General features: G+C 46.1%; 1 protein-coding gene across 1 annotated transcript; it reads right to left on the reverse strand.

The window, feature by feature from the left end:
* Positions 1–4,437: 4,437 nt before the first annotated feature.
* PRSS23 (serine protease 23) lies at positions 4,438–12,941 on the reverse strand. The gene is made up of 2 exons (XM_054188418.1): positions 12,783–12,941; positions 4,438–7,612 (listed from the first exon to the last, which is right to left on the reverse strand). The coding sequence occupies exon 2, from the start codon at positions 7,597–7,599 to the stop codon at positions 6,481–6,483; it is 1,119 nt and encodes a 372-aa protein (XP_054044393.1). The 5' UTR covers positions 7,600–7,612; positions 12,783–12,941; the 3' UTR covers positions 4,438–6,480.
* Between the last annotated feature and the right edge of the window lie 6,043 nt (positions 12,942–18,984).

Here is an 18,984-nt window from a genome sequence, read left to right on the forward strand (position 1 = left end):
AAGCTTTTATTTCAGAGAAAAGAGGTTTCAGTTACCCGCACATCTGGTGCCTTCCCAGCATGAAGGGTTGCCTTTCCCCCACCCACACGCTCTGGGAAAGCTTTTCCTGCCCTTTCATTGCCACAATGGTCGCTCAGAAGGGCTGGCTGAAGAGAAGTGCTCCCACACGCCTGGTGACATTTAAGCCATGTGGCAGATCCCTTTGCGCACGGATCCTGCTCCCACCCAAGACAATAGCAAACTTTGGTGGGTGCGGGATGAAGCCCAGTGTGACATTTTCTTCCGCCCCACGCTTCTTCGCTGAGTGAAGCTTTTGTGAGATCCAGAGGATAGAAAACCCCTGTTGTTCCACCTGTTTCTGTAGCCTCTGGTCCCACGGCCGGTTGACCCTACTCTGCAGTGGTGCTTACCTCTCACATGCTCTTTTCCCTACCAACAACGAAACAAGCCCCTCTGTGCTCCATTCAGAATGAACCAAACTGCAATAAATTCAGGTAAAACATGACTTTTGGACAAGAGAATTTGGTGAATGCTGTTGAGACCTTCTCGCTCTCTACAACTACCTGAAAGGAGGTTGTAGCAAGGGGGGGTTGGCCTCTTCTCCCAGGTAACAAGCGACAGGATGAGAGGAAATGGCCTCAAGTTGTGCCAGGGGAGGTTTAGGATGGATATTAGGAAAAATTTCTTCACTGAAAGGATTATCAAACATTGGAACGGGCTGCCCAGGGCAGTGGTGGAATCACCATCCCTGGTGGTATTTAAAAGACGTGTAGATGTGGTGCTGGGGGACATGGTTTAGTGGTGGGTTTTGTCAGTGTTAGGTTAATGGTTGGGCTCGATGACGTTAAAGATGAGTCTATGATTCTATAAGCCATAATATCATCTTCGAAGCATCCTTCCCATGGGGACCAGAACACCACCACAGGACAAGTTCTCTGAACCAGGGTCTGATTGGGAACTCATTAGAAAAATAACCTTGTATAGTAATTCACAGAAACCGAAACTTTGTTGAAACATCCTGATTTCAAAAAAGTTTTTATCAGAAAAGTTTCTTTGACCCAGATGGAAATTTTCAGTCAAAACCAGAGCAGGTGCCGTCTGCCTGTCCCAGAACGCCGAGACCAGCCAAGCCATTGGGTAGGCACCCTCTTTGCAGCAGCAAAGCACAAAAATACCAGTTGAAGAGGTTTTCCGAAGTGCACCTTATCTCCTCATTTTTAAGGATGTCCACTCTTTTTCATCATGGGAAGTTTTCTTTTCCAAGGATGGCCAGGAACAGAAAAAGAAGGATGCAGATGGTGGGAAAGTACCAAAAAAGGAATTGTTTTCTAGCTAGCTCAGACTTAAACTCATCTAAACTACCCCATTTAAACCTACCCCTTTCTGTATGATGGCAAATACAGTTCAACTTCAGCTCAGAAGTGGGACTTTATGTTAGAGAAGCCTTTAATGAACTTTTGCAAATGTGAACGTTTTTGTCCTCTTCTGCCCTGCCCATAGCAGTAAATACATCTGGCTTCACCGGTAAGGAGATGCAAAAAATAATAATAAAAAAAATAAATCTTCATGTATGTAACCTGTGACAAATCACCAAATCATGATTATGTGGCTTAAAATAGTTATAGGTCATTTCTTAGGATAAGATGGAAAAATTTATTATACCTTATTACTGCTGTCACTCCAATAAGAGCTAACAATGTTCATACTCCCATCGCACGTCAATATTCCATGAACACGCTCTTTGTATTGGAGTTGGACAGGCTTGCCAGAAAAATACTCTCTACTCACCGAATTGGCATGAACAGTGATTTCCAAAACTGAAACGAGTGCAAATGAGCAAATGTCAGTTGACATGTATCAGATACTTCCATTATACATGCTATGTAAACGGAGTACTTTATATCATGATCATTTGCTTCGTGAAGCAACAGAAGTGTTTAACTTCTTGTAGATCTCTGCTGATGCATACTTATCTTTCAAATGGAATTTATTGTAAGAAAAATAAACATTGTCCATAAAAAGTTTGCAGATGAACATTCATTGTCTCCCCTTGAGCCACAATCACTTAATTACTGTTCGAGATCTTTAGATAAAAAAGCAGTATGAGCCTGCTTCATGACTCAGCCTATTCTCATTTAGTTCAAAATCAATCCACACCCAAAGCACCACCGATAATTTTATCCTGGGAATAATCAGTGTTGCTAATAGCATTTGGGGCATGCTAAGATGTTTCTTTTCTCTTCTCTTGTTTAATCATTTACCTATAAAAGCCCACGCTACCTTTAACAGCAGGCACAATGCACACACAACCTAATAGTCAGTATGTGAGACAGGAAAAAACATCTTCTGGGTGGAAAAGATCAGGTTCCTAATTCTAATGTCACTGATTTATGCTTTTCCTGTGTACCTATAGATTAACTCACAGCCTAAACTTCTCATGCGTGCTGCACACTGGCTTCAGATTTGGTTTTATGCGCTCATTTTAAGAGGCTTAATTTACTTCATCTCATAAGTTTTTCTTCTGTCCCTAGTAGAACAGGGAATGGAAATTAACAGTACTAGTCACAAAAACCCTACGGACATGCACATCCATCCATGCGCATATATACGCAGCAGCCCATTCCCTAGGACTCTTGCTCTCCTGTGATACAACTCGTCTTGCCCTTTCACTCTTCGCTGCTCTTCTCTGTCCGCGCTTCCTTTTTGCTCCAGGGAACCAAAGAAGCTTTTTGCCCACCCATCATACTTGATCCACTCTTTGAAAACTTCTTGTCTCCAGGCCTGTGCATATTGCGTTGGCACGCTACCAAAACGCGCTAACAAATGGCAGATTAAGTGGAAACACGGAAAAGAATTTCAAGCATGTATTATACTTGCTCGGAGTTCAGCGCGCAACGTTTTAAGACGAGGGCTGCCCTCTAAACAGGCAGGCCTGGGAATTCAGCCGCAAAACAATTACAGATGCAAGGAAAATACCTTTCCTCTGAGAACGAAACTTGATGATATTCCGCAGTCTTCAGCAGGCTAAATTCACTGTGTGCTCTGGAGGAGCCCGGCATGGTCTGTGCTTTCTCGAGACCTCCGTTTCCCTCTCCAGCACTATTCTCCGAGGGAGTCATATCATATTAACTAGAATTTTTCTTACGTCAATCTCTTAAAGATGCAGAAGACTGTAATCCTTTCCATTCACAACTGAAACAGCCCCTCTGTACCCATCTGCTGTTCTGCCTTAAGACAGGAGAATAATGAGGCACTCGATTCAGCTCTGCAGACTCTCAGCATTCATGATCAGCCGGACAATGAAATTTCTAGTGTTGTGCCTGTATATAGTTTAGTTACTCATGTCTCCTTGATGAACTATGTTGGCTGCATGGCCGTCTTTCTCATGGTTTAAAGGTCTGGTTTAAAAAGCCCTCTTTGCAGCACCAAAGCACATACATAGACTCCGAATGCAGTTTCCAAACCCGCCCAGCAATGGCCCAGCCCCGCTCCGAATGAATACGTCGGCAAAATTACCACCAACTCAGGTGGGTGCAGGCGAAACAATGCTGAGCTTTAGCACAACAATTCTGCCCACGTTATCTGAGATTTGCTTTTCTTTCCAAAAGCAATCTGGACTGTTTGCATAGGGTGTACAGTAAAAAGAGACTCTCCCACCGCTGATTACATTAAACTTGCTGCATACATATTTTTTTTTTAAAAAAAAAGCCAACAACTTGCTCAAATTACTCTAACTCCTTTGCCCTCTACACGACTCCACTCTGTCAGTCACCTTGAGACAATAAAAGATCTCTACAGTCTACAGTCCAACAAAGCAGTCGAGAACATAGGACCAGTGGATGGGAAATATGGCCCGCAAGCCAGGACTGATGTTCTCAAGCCCACGTGACGTAGCGTGCACATCCATAAACCAGGAAGGGTATATGGACAGCAATTCCCAAATCAAAACGCAGAACATTTCTGCACTCCAGTGCTCCTCAAAAAAACGTAGGTCTCACTGTTGGCTTCAGAGGAACTTTTTTCTGACTGCATCAACTAAAAGAAAAAGAAGATGGACCTGATTTATGATGTTATACTGACTGGTTCAAATTCCTCCATAGGTCATTGACCCTAAAGTTAATAAAAAAATGTGACTCTTTAGTCTAATAGGTTATTTTCAGTTTTAACTAATCTGGGCTCATGACTGGCTCTGGAACGGCAACAATTACATGAAAGCTAAGATTGATTATTACTGTCCAAAGACACTGAGTAATTAAGCCTACTGAAAAAGACACACCAACTTCTATAACACGTGGGGACAAAAGAAAACTGAAGGAGAATAAAGAGCATTGAGGATATCAATGCATCTGTTCTGTATCTGAACGTCCTTCCAAATAAGTAACTGAAACGAGATTGAAAGTGCAACCCAAGCACAGTAAAAATACAAGAATGTCTGCATTGAAATTCCATAACTTTTCTTTATTCACTGTGATACATTCAAACAAAAGTGCTCCAGATAACAGCCATAAAGTAAAGAAAATTAAAATAAAAGGCAGAAAAAGACCATCAGATACATATTTTGATTATTCATATTTCAAAGCATTAGTAACTGCTTGTATCTGAGTGCACCAAAAGCCCACAAGAGGGTCCATGTTTTTGTACGCTGCACCTATAAAAATAATAATCATAGGCAGCTCTAGCAAAAAATGTTTTTCAGAACTAGAGCCAAAGCCATCACAAAGATAAAGCACCATCCGGCATATGTTTACAAATGCCATAGTAATTAGTAGAGTGTAAAAAAGGCTTAGCTGAATTAACATTTTCCTTGTATAGCACAGGGAACCTCTGCTTGGATTCATTCCTTCCCAGCTCTGCCACTTCACACCAGGGACTTGCATTTGCCCCACAACACCAAGAGCCATGGGCAACTCGGTAAGCTTCAGGAGACAGTGAGATGGATGGAAGAGAAACTGGAACTGAAACCAGTGTCTATCCTCCCACTTAAGAAAATAATATTGGCATGGCAGCATGTACTTAACCATGTTGCTGCAAGAGAGTGGCACAATCCACCTGAGAAACCCTGTTTGTACAGACCACACTGACTTCCCGACGCTGTTTGCTGAGCTACAAGTATTTGGCTGGACTGATTTTACCTATAAAAGACAGTTCTTGTTTCAAACTACAGTCCTGCTACACTAAAAATGTAAGTCACTTATCTGTAAGAGACAGCAGAGCATCACTTCAGAGCAAACTCAGACTGCACCCTACAATGTGGCTCTATTACAGCTGCAGAATTACTGAACTGTGCATTTGCCACGAATTATTTGTAACTCAACAATTTGATGGGGGGGAGGATTCCTACCCCAAACAACACAAGAAACTGAAGTCAAGATGCCATACAAATTACACTGTCAAAGGGATACGACAGAGAGACACTTAAAAATCTAGGGTCCCTCTACCTGGTGCATTTTTAGGTAGAACAGCGTGGATCTTCAACAAAAAGGGAGGAAACTCAGTTGAATCCTTGTCCTGCTCTCCCCTTTACCTGCTTTGCAGGCAGCAATTCAGATGGCCAGCAAGAACCCAAGACAGGCTTCCCCTCTGAAAATCTGAGTTGCTGACATGAGATTTTTCTTAAAAGATCTAAGGAGGTCATAACAGAAAACAAGCCTCTGTCCCCATACATTTTCTACAAGAGTATATCCACAGGGATCCTGCTAGGTGTAAGGCTATGCCCCAGATGCTATAAAGATTTAAGCCCAATTGTTTCCCAAAGCAGGATGCAATGGCACTGCTCATACGACCAGCATCATCTTCACAGTCAAGTCCTTGCAACATCAAGGCCTGTTTGCTCAAAAAGCATTTTTCTTAACTATGTTACTAGTAAAGTCTCAAATCGCTCAGACCGAAAGAAGGTTAGAAGTGTTATGCAGTTATTTACCCTTCACGCTATTTGTGCGGCATTCATCTCCCACAGAGCATGCCTTGCCCTTTTCACACTCCCTTTTTCATGCAGGAACACAAAGCTGTAATGTTTGGGTTGCAAACACCATTAAATGCCCCTCTTCAGCCCCCAACAGCATAGAAATATTTTCTTTTAAAAGTTCACATCAAAGCATTTCTACTAATCCTAGGATTTATTAAAACAAACATTGTAGGCATGAGATAGTCAACAGCGTCCCTTTTATAAGATTCTTTGGAGACGGTTCTGATTTCGTACTGTTTACTGATCCGCCCCTAATTAATCTTCAGTTGCTCAGCTGCAAATTCAGCAAGTCCACCTGCTCCTTCCCCACCCTGCAGACGTTCCTTTCTCCCCAGTTTCAAGCTGTAATGACAGCAGCACACAGCCCCTGTCCTGAGAACAAAGTGGCTTGCTTGAAACGCTATGTATTACATCCCGGTGTTACAAGATCGCATCTATTTGCAGCAGAAGTCTAGCCTTTCCTCAGATGAGTAATTAAAACCAGTCGTAAGTGCTTTCTAGGAGTTTCATTGTCTTTATCCTTCCCTGCAGTCAAGGTAGTTGCCTTTGATCCAATAACAGATCTGTGCGTATTTGAGGGGTGTGATACGAACAGCTACATTGAAATCCTGTGGGGTGCCATTCATGTCCACCCACTGATGGCCTGAAAATATTCCGATAATTTTACGCTCCCATTTGTGATTCTGCCTCTTCCACATCCTCACGTACACGCCAGATCCACTCGCACCTGGCTGGGCATCACACTGCTGGTACAACAGGTCATACGTTTCATCTTTGACATCACAGAAACGGTAAACCAGGTTTCCCGGACGATCATTGTCGTAACCAGAGAAGTGAATCCTCCCTCCAGGCAAGTGTCGTGCTGGTGGGCTCACACCTATCTTCATAAACTTTCTTTTATGAGGCTTCTTGAGCTCCAGCAGGGCATAGTCATAATCCATGCCAATGTCATTGGCATTGCCTTTGATCCATCCTTTGGGGACGTGTGTCCGTTTCACTCGGATCCACTGGAATTTCATTTTCTCAGGCATTGCTGAGTTGGTGATATTGGCCCCTTTGCTGCCATCTTTCAGTTTGGGCTTTAGGAACCCCACCCGCAGTTTCTGAGCTCCTTTGACGTAACTCTTGCCATCATGGATACAATGAGCAGCAGTAAGAACATGCTTTTCAGCCACTAGCGTCCCCGTGCAACCTGTAGATAGCTTCACCGACGTGGAGAATGGGTAATTCAATAAGAAGTCTTTCCCAAAAATGCTAAACCTGCTGTCATAGCCATAGATCTGCCTCTTAGTTCGAGATTTGCCTTGAGACCCATCACCACTGTTGCTCAGAATATATATGCCCACTTCAGTTTCAGTGAGGCTACCATTAGCGTACAAGGTTTCATAGGACAGGTAGTTCTTCACTTCTTCGTAAGTTGGCAGCGGAGAACTTTTGTGGCACTCTGGGCCACAGGGAGATACCACTTCCAGTCTGGCTTCAGCATCAAACTGCGGTTTGTCCAAGTTAAGGGTAGACCGTGGCAGGATAACTGGAACTCTGTACGATGGCCATGTTGGCTTCCAGTGAGAACTGGAGGGCATCACATCTTTAGCAGCACACAAAAGGAGGATTAAAGTGGACAAGCCTGCCATTCTGAATGCCGGTCTGTGGAAAGCAAAAGAAGTCCAGTTACTCACCCAAACATCTTGCAACGTTAATCTGCCTTGCTAAGGTAGATAAATACTAACCAAGTATATATAATAAGGGTCAAGCGATTTGAATGGAGTCAACTATCATTAAGTACTTCAGTTTCTCAATGTTAAACTAATGCCTTAACCTGTACCTTGAAACAAGTAGTCCCAGGTTAACGCTGAAACACAGAGCATTTAACCCTTAGGTGTGCTGAGCCACCAACTCCCAGCTGACATTGGTGGAAAGTTATGGTATTTGCCTTCCCACGGTGTAAAGAAAATTCCAAGTCATCGTAAATTCCTGCATTCGTAGAATCACAGAATGGTTCGGGTTAGAAGGGACCTTAAAAACCATCTAGTTCCAACCCCCTGCCCTGGGCAGGGACACCTCCCACTAGACCAGGTTGCTCAAAGCCCCATCCAGCCTGGTCTTGAACCCCTCCAGGGATGGGGCAGCCACACTTCATAAACCATAGCTCCTGCAATGAGTAAATGGGTCTGTCTTTATCTGGATTACAGCATTCTCTGAAAGCTCCCATCTACTCTCTTACTCCACTGAGGGACGTCCTTAAATGACCTCACACCATTTGCTGTTTTTGCCAGAGACATCAAGTGGATGGTAGGAACAGGCGGGTGGACAAAGAAGGTAACCTGAACAGGAGCTGGGTTGCTGAACGTGACTGCACGGGAGACTTGCTTCCCTTGGCATGAGTTCTACCAGAGGAGGGTCTCTGCTCCACGTAGCATTCGCTCTCCCCTAAGCTTACATGAGAAAGGGTGACATGATTACACAATGAACACAGCTAATGAAGTAAGTTTACAATTCTTGAGGGAATTTTCAGTTAACATACTGGCTTACTCCTTTATAAACTCGAATAATTAGAAATGCAAACCAACCTCCTCTGAGCACAGGGAGGCAAATGGGACTGTAAATGTGTTTATGAACCACAGGCAGAGTGTCTCAGACTGCAGAGAACAGCATGCACTAGTGCTGTGTCAAGAAAACGTGTAACTTCAGTTTATTTGAAAATTAGCCATACAGCTGAATCACTGCAGGAGGCATTGCGCCCTGGGCAAGAAGGCAGGCAGGATCTCCCTCACACAAAGATTATTCAAACAAAACTTCACAATTATGTTGAGCTTACACATATTTAAATCCCTGCTGAGGTTAAACTGATCACAACGGCAGGATCATTCCTGAAATACCTCAAATGAGTAAATCAAAGCAAATCACGCAGGAGATGACCACAGCTACCTAAGAATAAAAAAGAAAAATCCTTCTCTCTAATGCTTTTTGTAGGAATACTCCATCCCTAAGCTGCACTGAAAAAGACCTCGGAAGCTACAGACTGCTAAAGTCCAAAGGTGTCCAACTCAAATATTGGGCCTGTGTTCTTCCATTGTTGGTAGCATCCTCTTTGGGAACAAAGGCTATAATTAAAGCACACAATGTTCAAAATATCAATTGACTCATGCAGGATATCAAAACATTTCCATTCCAAAAAACAGACACAGATGAACAGAGCTGATGTTGCTGATGCCCACAGAGAAAGGTATTGACTCTTCCAGAAGTGACCATTCTGCTGGTAATTTTTTCATTAACAAACAGCACATCTTTAAAGGGACGTATTATTCCTAGAAGGCTTAAGCTCTGTAGAATGTATTGCTTTATACCTAACGGGCAAGTCATGCTGGAAAATACAGGCCATTTTAAACACGAATCAGAATTGCGTAATTTTGCATGTCCCAAAATTGGAAAAGACCTGCTTATGTATTCAAGGAAAACCATCGGCTCCTCTGGCTCCTGCCACAGCAGAGATTAATATTTGATGTGGCTAGGCTTTGCAAGCTATCAGGCATCACTTGCTGTATATCAAATATACTCCTTGTATAACAGTGATTAGGAAAACACAGAAAAAGAAAGTAAAAGGGACAAATGTTATCACTCCAACCCCACAAAGACAATATACACTAGCATAACTTTTATACATATATATATAATATAGCTCTTAACTGCCCTACTCGTGACAGTGAGGACTGTACGCAGAAATGTTTACTGGTCTCCCAGTTAGAAGCTGAGAACAGACTGAATTACAGTTATGCTGTGCATCAGAGAGCAGATCCCATCATTAAGAGCACGTATTTATGAGCAGTCTGCTCTCATCTGCTTCACACCAACGTTATTCCCACAAATTACATTTGAAGCTTTCCTGGTTGATGGAATCTCTGCCTAAATTGCACCACTTATGCCACTTCTTGGATCCAAAAATCATTCATGCGAACAGACCCAGTGCTGGCCTTTGGCTGGTTTATTTCTCTGGCAGGGGAAAATTAGAAGCGTCTTGTTAGTAGTTACTTGCACAAGCTGCAAGATTGCCTCCTGCCTGTCAGCGCTGCGACCTGATGAAGGGACTCCGAGCCCAACAGCTTCCCTGCTTCCTCCGAGAGCATCACCAGGGCTGAGAAGGGAAATTACCTCTCCCTCCAACCTGCCCTCCTTCATCTCCCCGCCGTCACCACTGCAGCAACGCCAACGCTTCCCAAGGCAGTTTCAGACAGCAGAGGGCAGCCGCCCGATGACGAGAACAAGACAGGAGCTGGGAGTCGAGCTGGCCCCCAAAAAAGGCTCCAGAAGATGGTTATCTGTGTCTGCGCTGTGCTCTAGTACAGCAAAGCAGGACTTACTCCACGCCTCTGCGCGAGCTTTCCCACACCCCTCCCCTGCTGCCTCTGTGCTGTGATCACATTGCAGATACATGGGATAAAAAAGCCTTTTCATCAGTTACCGAACATTTCTATTTAAAATGTTATTAAAACCTAACAATAAAATACAGTTGTGAGTTTACACCTGATCACAGAAGCTAAACAGTGCTCCTCACAAACCAAGGCATTTATTGACATCTTTGTAATTTTGTCTTATCTGGAGACATAACTGGTACTAAATCAGTTCTGGGTTGCAATAAATAGAATTAGTACATCTTATTAACCAGATGCCAAATTAGGACGTAGTACCTCTTTGCACCAAATGTAGAGGAAGGTGTAGAACCTTCCTCTTCAAAAAATAAAATGGTTAAGCAAAAAAATTACGGAATTTAAAAAGTAATCTAAATTTAAAGAGAGACCTACCGGTTTGCCTCTTCTTTCCTTTTCCTTTCTCTTTTCCTTTTTGTTTAAAACCAAACCAAAAAGCTGCAAAAAACCCCAGGGTTACCACTCTCTATGTTCAGCTATTTATTCCTGGGTGACCCTGCAAGATGTTCTCAAATTGAACAAACCGGTAAGAAGCAAGTGCTTCCCTGAATGGCTATCCCAAACCGATAGTGAATGAATTACGACGTGCTGCTCTACTGTAGTACTGCTCTTCTGTTTCTATTTAAACTGTGTCATAAACTCAATCCACCCTTCGACTCAGTACAAAGCCCGGCTCTGATATCCAGCCTAGGAACCCCCTAGAAAGCGGTTTGTACATAATCACACTTGCTAATGGCATTAAAATTGTTTAGAGAATGGAAACAGTGACAGCTACCCCGGGGCTCCCCACGCCGCTAAAACACTTTACAGACACATTTCCCTGCCTGCTCTGGGTATTCACGCCTTGGGATACAAGTTGGCGAAAGAGAACTGCCTTGTTCAGGACGGACATGAATCATTTTCTAATAAGCAAGTAATTTTTCTGGAGGAGTTCACTACTTCTGGGGCGGTTCTTGTAATAGACGGTTAAATAACAATAAATCTTGGAACATGCAGTATGAAAGCCCGTGAAGCGCACCGTCTCCATTACATTTTGAAATGAAGAAAGTTTTTCCACAGTGCTGGAAACCAGAAAAAAAACACGGAAAAAAAAAAAAAAGAAATTGAACCAAGAGAGTAAGAGCGAAAAACGTGCCTCAACCCAAATTATAAAGGTGAACTAAATCACTGCCGTGCCAAAATACCTCGGCTGCTTTCCTTAGTCACAGAACTTGTTAAAACACAGCAAAAATAATTGAGTCGCGCTTTAAGAATTACAGAAGCCTCACTGCCACTGAAATCTGACATCTCTATTAGCCTGCCCGCGATGCTGAGGGTGCTGCGGGGGTCACACTGCCGTACCCGCTGGGCTGAGCGCTGTAAGAGGAGATGTCTCAGAAAACCTGAAGCGAACTTCGATACTGACAGGCCAAGGGCAACCGTTAACATATACAACAGGCACAGCGCGTATTTTGACACATGTGTCAGTGACACACGGAGAGGAAAGGGATCACATTATGTGTTTACCACTTAGTCCAATTCCTACAGAATAATTTTACTGCCTCCTTTCGCCCTCTTCCCTCTTTCTCTCTCCCTGGATGCAAAGAGGCTTCGGTTCCACTGAAGAGCAAACTAACAGACAGACAGCGATGGCCAACTTGAAGAGAGGTGGGCAAGCTGTAAGCGAGGAGAAGCTGCAAGCCAGGAGCTGCATCCCCAGGGCCACCGCAGCGCCGGGGGATGCTCATCCCCGGGGCCGCCCCGAGAGCCGGGGCCGCGGCGGGACCTCACCCGGCGCCGCCGGGGGCAGGAGGCGAACAGCCGCCGCAGCCTCCGGCAACCGCCTCCCGGAGGAGACCGGGTGATGGATTTCTTAAAGAAAACCCCCAAAATACCGATGCACTTAGTCACGGTGATGAACCAAAGCATAGCACCGCAGCGGCTCAACCGGAGACCTACTTCCGAACGACTCCCAAGTCGCAGCAAAGACGAATTTTTTTATTTTTTTATTTTTTTTTAATCAGCTGTTTCCTCACCCTTTCCAAGTTAGCCACCGACCCCAGCCAGCGGCGGTGCTGGCCGCCCCGGCCGGCGGGGAGAAGCCGCCTTATCCCTTTTGTTCGCCGGCCGCCGGAGCGGCGGCGCCGGGTGCGCTCCCGTTGATGCCAGCCGGGTTAAAAATTAAGCTCTGCGAGGAGGGCTCGGCCCCGAGCCGGGACAGCGGCTCCTGCCGCCCGCTGCCCCCGCACCGCCGGGGCTGCCCCCGGCTCCGCGCCCGCCGGCAGGTGAAGTGCTGGCCCAGGGGCACCGAGGGGCGAGAACGACCCTCGCTACCCTCCCCGCCGCCCCTTTGTCCCCCCGGGATGGGGGGGGGGGGGGTGACCCGCACCCCGCGGCACCCTCCCGGCACGTACCAGCTCCCCGCGGCGGCGTCGTCTCCGGGAGCCGTCAGGCAGGTGGCGGGACCGGTCCCATCCCTCCTTTCCTGCCTCCCGCCGGCCGCCTTCCCTCAGAGGCGCGCTCCGAGCGGGGCGGAGCGGGGCGGAGCGGCGCCTCCCGCAGGTGGCTCCGCCGCCGGGGCCGCCCGGCCCCGTTCCGCCCCGCAGCGCTGCCGGCGGCGCCGGCCCCCTCTGCCCGTCCCACCGCTGCGGGGGGCCGCGCCGGGCGAGGCCGGGGGCAGGGCGTCCCTCCGCGCAGGCCTCCCCGGGCCCGCCGCCGCCCCAGCGCACCCTGCGGGGCGTCACCCCGTTTTTTCCTTCTTATACTGCTGTTTTCGTTTATTTCCTGAGGGAAACCCTATGTTTTTTTCCTCATCCTTGTTGTTATTCGTGGTGTCCCGGCACGGAGGGCAGCTCAGGGGACGCCAACCCCTCACCTCAGGGCTGGGCGGGAGGTGAGGGGTGCAGTGGTGGCACCTCCGCAGGCTCTTTGTCCCCAACATCTGGGTCCCCAGTGTGGCAGGTCCCCTCTCGGAGGGTCCCCAGGCGTGGGGTGAACCCCCGGGGTCCCTCCTGCCATCACAGGGCATAAGCTCCTGCGTCCCTGGTGTGGCAGGTCCCTTCTCGGAGGGTCCCCAGGCGTGGGGTGAACCCCCGGGGTCCCTCCTGCCATCACAGGGCACACGCTCCAGGAGCTCTGCGGTCTGTCCCCGATGTTGCCTCATCTGGCAGATATTTTGGATTTAATTGTCAGACACATTCTTTGCATGGGTTTTAATTACTCATCCTTCTTGAATCCTTATAATGATATCTGGCAAGAAAAGAGGAAAACAGAGCCAAGAAGGCAAAAACCCTGCAATGTGTTTTAACTCCACAAGAAAAATCCACAAAAGGTTTTGCCAAAAATTCCCAGCTGATCACCATTACCCCAGAAAGGAAATATAAATTTCACAGGAATCGATTTATTTGCTGCCTTCTGCTGACCTCTTCACCCTGCTGTTACCCTTACAAAGGACTAAGAGAGCTTGAAGCATGGCGAAAGCTCTGCCCCACACAAGCACCCTACAAGGAGCTGAGATGTCACAGGATCTTACATTCTTAGACATGATTTTTCTAATTTGTGTCTACTTGGGCCTACGACCAACCCCATTTGGGTCTGTGGAAAGGTTTTAACAGATGCTTGGAAAAAGCAAGTGCTACAAAAATTGTAACTACTCAGACAAGTCTTTCTCAACTATGAATGATGCAGGATCCCACCAGAAGCCACAGGCAGGAAGCAGGAGAGACCAAGGGGAGCTCTGAAGCTGATGAATTCAAGGAAAGGGATGAAGGACCAGGTGTGAAATTCCTACAACTACCTATATCTGCAATGGTTCTCCAGAAGGATATGGCAGTTTTTTGTCTCCATACCCAGGGTTTACACAGCTTTTGGGTTTATTTGAGGCAGTGAGGCACTGGAACAGGTTGCCCAGAGAAGCTGTGGCTGCCCCAGCCCTGGAGGGGTTCAAGGCCAGGCTGGACGGGGCTGGGAGCAGCCTGGGCTGGTGGGAGGTGTCCCTGCCCAGGGCAGGGGGGTTGGAAGTAGATCGTCTTTAAGGTTCCTTCCGACTCTAACTATTCTATGATTCGATGATCTCCAACAGAAACACAGCTAGGGAATACAGCTGCTGTCAGGGGGAAGCAAGGGCTGGTGACATCAGTTCTTGGGCCACCAGGAAATGATCATGCAACAGTGAAGAAGACACCTGGAGTATCAGTAGGCAGCTAACAAGTAAGACTCCATTAACAATAGTGTACTAATCACAGATCCTTTTCTTATCTGAACTTGCCTCCTGATTGTATACGCAGTCCCACTGCTCAGGAAGCTTTGCCCTGCCACCTCTGTTGTTTTGCATGGATGGAGGAGGTGGGCCATGTCTTATAGGAGGTGAAAGCATTGTGATGTTTGCTTACGTAGTGGGAGTGGGAGGGAGTCAGGGCTGCAGCAGTGGTCCAGGTGGGCTCTTGCTTTCCATGGGCATACAGCCTCTTCGGTCACAACTGCCATGTGTGCTCCAGGGCCTTCCCAGCTTTCCTCGCACAGGCCTTCCTGACTGTTGTAGGTCACCACACCAAACGAGGCCTCTTGATCTCTTTTACTCTCCTGACAAAGTACAGATTGCCCTGCAGTCGCTTCTAGATGACTGCAAACCCTCCACTGAACAGGTCTCTATATGTCGTTTTCCAGCTTTAGCTCAGATGTATCAGCCTTCCTGCATCACACAGCTGTTTTCAAGAGTCTCAGTGGGAAGAAGGAATAAATATTGGCATAATTGTTTCCTTCTTTGTATGTTTTCCCCAATTTTTTATTTACAGTGACTGTGCATAAATTCTGACTGACTGAAGGGGGACTGTTTGATCTCCAGACACAAATTCAAATAGACACAATCGTTGAAGATACGCCACTGATAGAAATGTTTACAGCAGATAGGGGAGCAGAGATACACATGGCGGGATTTATCTCACTTAACTGCAGGGGTCTGAGCTACCCTGGGCTATCCATGGTACAATACAGGACCACAGACCTTCCTCATCTGGAGCAGCAGCTGGAAGTCAGTGCTAGAAAAGACGAAGGCACCCCATCCAAAAAAAGTGTCCATAGATAGAGACATCCCACCACACTTCCGATGGTTTCTTGCTGTGACTCTGTCTTCCTGTGACTAACTGCTGTCTCTCTGCTTCTGATTCGGGAAAAGGATCATATTCTTTTTGTGTTACGTTTGTACAGCACCTGCCACCCCAGGGAGCTGGTCTACAGCTACCACTCCACGGTATTTCAGTTACACAGATCATAAGACATTACGTGCCTCTCCGTACAACACAGAGAGATGAATAGGAGCCACAAGGCTTGGTGTCTGCAGGACCCCTCCTGAGAATGGAACCTTAAAGAAAGTGTCAGGCAAAACTTCTTTCATGCCAAAAGGAGTGGAGAAGAATGTTTAGCTTGAAATTTAGCTACAAGGCATTTGGTTGCCAAAAAAACTTCTAGATTTTTATTATTTTTAGGGCATACATTCAACCCAAAGCTCAGAAAAGGCAGTTCTCCTGGCCTGTCTTAATGCCTGCCTGCAGAAAAAATGAATCACTGTCCAGTTCTCCCCAGCACCTATAGAAAAAATCTAATGGTTTAACTTTCTAATTCAAAAGAGGACAAAGATAGCAATTACAGAGGTATTTTTTTCCCTATGTGTATAATTCTTAAGAAACAAGAGCTCTGGTGAACTCAGGCTGCATTAGGTTTTTTAAAAAGCGAGTGAAGCCCAAGATTTGAGTGTTACTGTGAGCCATTGTTGAGGCAAAGAGCAGCAAGTGACAACATACGTAAGGGTGAACAGGTATTAGCTGTACTATATTGTCAAGTGATAACACACAGGCTGACTTTTCAGCACCTTGCGAGTAAGCTGAAAATGAAACAGTCTACAGGTGGGAGCCCTAATGAATGGCACTGTCAGGAGATAATTTCTCATGGTTGAAGAAATCTTTTATTCTGCAGGGAAGTGAAGTAACCTGGCATTATGGGCCTGCGCCAGATTCCGCCGCAGACAATGGAGTGATTTCAGAGGCCACTGAGTCTGGAAGGAGGAATGACAACCCACAGTTGGCTCAAATGAGTCCTCCCATTGCTCGCTGCTGATGTAATGCAGCAGAAAAGCCTTGGAGTTCCCCACTGGAATGGCAGCTACTCCGCAGGCTCCTTCCCCCTTCCCTGGGACAGAGACCCCTGCTCACAAGTGCCCTGTTTCCCAAACCTCTTTCTAACTGCGGGAGGAAGAAGTTGAAGGTGAAAGCACTCTCTATCCCTTTGAAAACAGTCTGTTTTGAAGGCAAGGATGATGCAGACTGGGGCTTTGGAGAAGCAAGTCCTATCCTCATCTCTGCCACTACTTCATAGCAGGACTTCAGGAAGGCTCTGCTGCCTCGGTTCCCGGTCTGCGCAATGAGCGTGAGAGCACGTTCTATCTCAGTGCAGTGTCACAATGATAAATAGAGTGGTGACTGTGCCATGACTGGGTGCTGTGATGACGGGGAGGGGATGGCCAGACGTTTGCCTCAGATGGGTTGCACCACAAGATGACACTACTCAGAGAGAATGAACTCTTTTTCTCAGGTTTTCCAAGACTGTGGATGCAAGGCCGGGGGGGAGGCACTTATTCCTAGTTTGCAGAAGCAAGATGCTTTTGCTGTCAGCTCCTAAAGGAAGCATGTGAGGACTGGGAATCTGAGTTGTTTGGTTTATGGAAAGATTGCCAAGTGGGAAAACTGACAGCTGGATGTATACAATGTCCTTCTGCTGTCGGCAAAAATCTTGTCATCAGCAAGTGTGACGCAGTGGAGCGGGGTGGAGGGCTTTAGCCTTCGAGAGGATTCCTCTGCCCAAATAAAGACAACTAAAAGCTAAGTATGACCACTCTAGGTTCCTTTTGCAGGCGTTTAGGGGATACCTCAGGAGGAGATTTATTACATCCCAAAACAGGATATAAGATAGGCCAGGCAATCATTCCTTAAAAGCACTCATTTCCTTCCATCGTCTGTTAGGAGAGGTTAAATCTAACTTTTTGATGCCTACAGTTACGTGAAGTGAATCCCATTCAGCCTGTCCATCTTCTTCCTGGGTGAACAGGGGTGTTTGAGCACGTAGTTGCAATTCATCCTAACAAGGAAAGGTTTCTACTGCACAGTCCCACCTGCAGACATAACTGTGCACCTAAAGAGCTTTGCCTGAGACAACCCAAGCTGTACAGAAAGTTTCTGAAATTATTGAAATAGTAATCTACTACTATATGGGAAACGCAAGAGGAAAGATTGGACTGAATTGGTTTTTTCCCCTAGAATTCTCAATTGAAAGAATTATTGGGATTATCTGTGTCTGTCAGACAGGGCATGGGATTCTCTAAATACCTGCTTGAAATAGAGTATATTATGTAGAAAGTTTTGATCAAACTATGAGATGCATAGAAAGAAGAAAATAAGGAAAAACATTTTGAATTCAGCTTGATTCAAAATTCACAGCTACATATTTACTATATATGCTCTTAGCCATAGAGATCTCGGGAATTACTGCTATTCATATTACTGAAAACTTCTCTGACAGGGATATTTAAACTAACAGTGGCCCTTTAATTTCATGATAGTGAAAACTTGTTGAAATAAAACAGGCATCTGGATTTGCTCCAACGAGACCGAGATTCTTGTAAGACACTGCATCTTCACCATTTGGGTAAACAGCATATCAATACAGTGAAGTAATCTCAAAATAGCACCTGAAAACTAAAACATCCACTGCAACTGCACTCCCTGAGAACTTCAGGGATTTCCTGAAAATGGGAATCTTCAGTGTTATGCAAAACTGGATGGCATTCATCACTACCATTTTTGTTTTCACTCTGCTGGGTTTAGATTCTGCTGTCGGTTTCACTGCTCCGTCTGGCGGTTTTGAATCCGCCATGTACTCATCTAAGAATGGTGAGCTATAACACTTTATCAGTGCCGTATGTGCCCATGAAGCTACTGTATAGTGAGAAGGTCGTTGAGGGTATGAATAGACTGCTCCTGTTGGAGATCATCCTCACCTCGTGCCCAGCTTGTTTAAAGAGAAGCCTGTGTTCAATGCACACAGCAAAGGAGAAGGTTCTCCCTGCGGTTGTCTCAGGGAGGAGAAGGTTATGTCAGCCCATGCCTGCAGAGCAGGTGAGCTCCAACCTTTACCACCTGCCCGTCAGCCTTTGCAAGGATGCTGCGTGGCTGATGCTGGGAAGGGCCTTTCTTAGTCCTCTTGTATAGCAAGAGTTGGTAGGATTTCCAAAAAGATGCTTGAGTTTGATGTCAGACTTAGTTTGATGCCTGGTCATGTTGCACCCAGCATGAAGGCACCCTGAAGTTAGCGGTGTGACTCAAAAATGAGGGACCACATCATATTTCAGACTATGTTCTAGCCACGCTCCATCTGGCAGCACAGGCAGAGCCTATGCAGATAAAACTTCCCTCAGGGAGAGGAAGGGTTGAAGGTGCTGTTCTTGGCAAGACCATCCTGCAATGGATGTAGGGCCTATGGGGACACCTAAAGCAGGTGTATCTCCCCAGCTTATTGAGACAAAAAGGAAAATGAGGCAGGGATTGGGACTATTTTAATAAGCGGTTC

This window comes from Rissa tridactyla, chromosome 1 (genome assembly GCF_028500815.1).
Source record: "Rissa tridactyla isolate bRisTri1 chromosome 1, bRisTri1.patW.cur.20221130, whole genome shotgun sequence".
NCBI classification, from domain to species: Eukaryota; Metazoa; Chordata; class Aves; order Charadriiformes; family Laridae; genus Rissa; species Rissa tridactyla.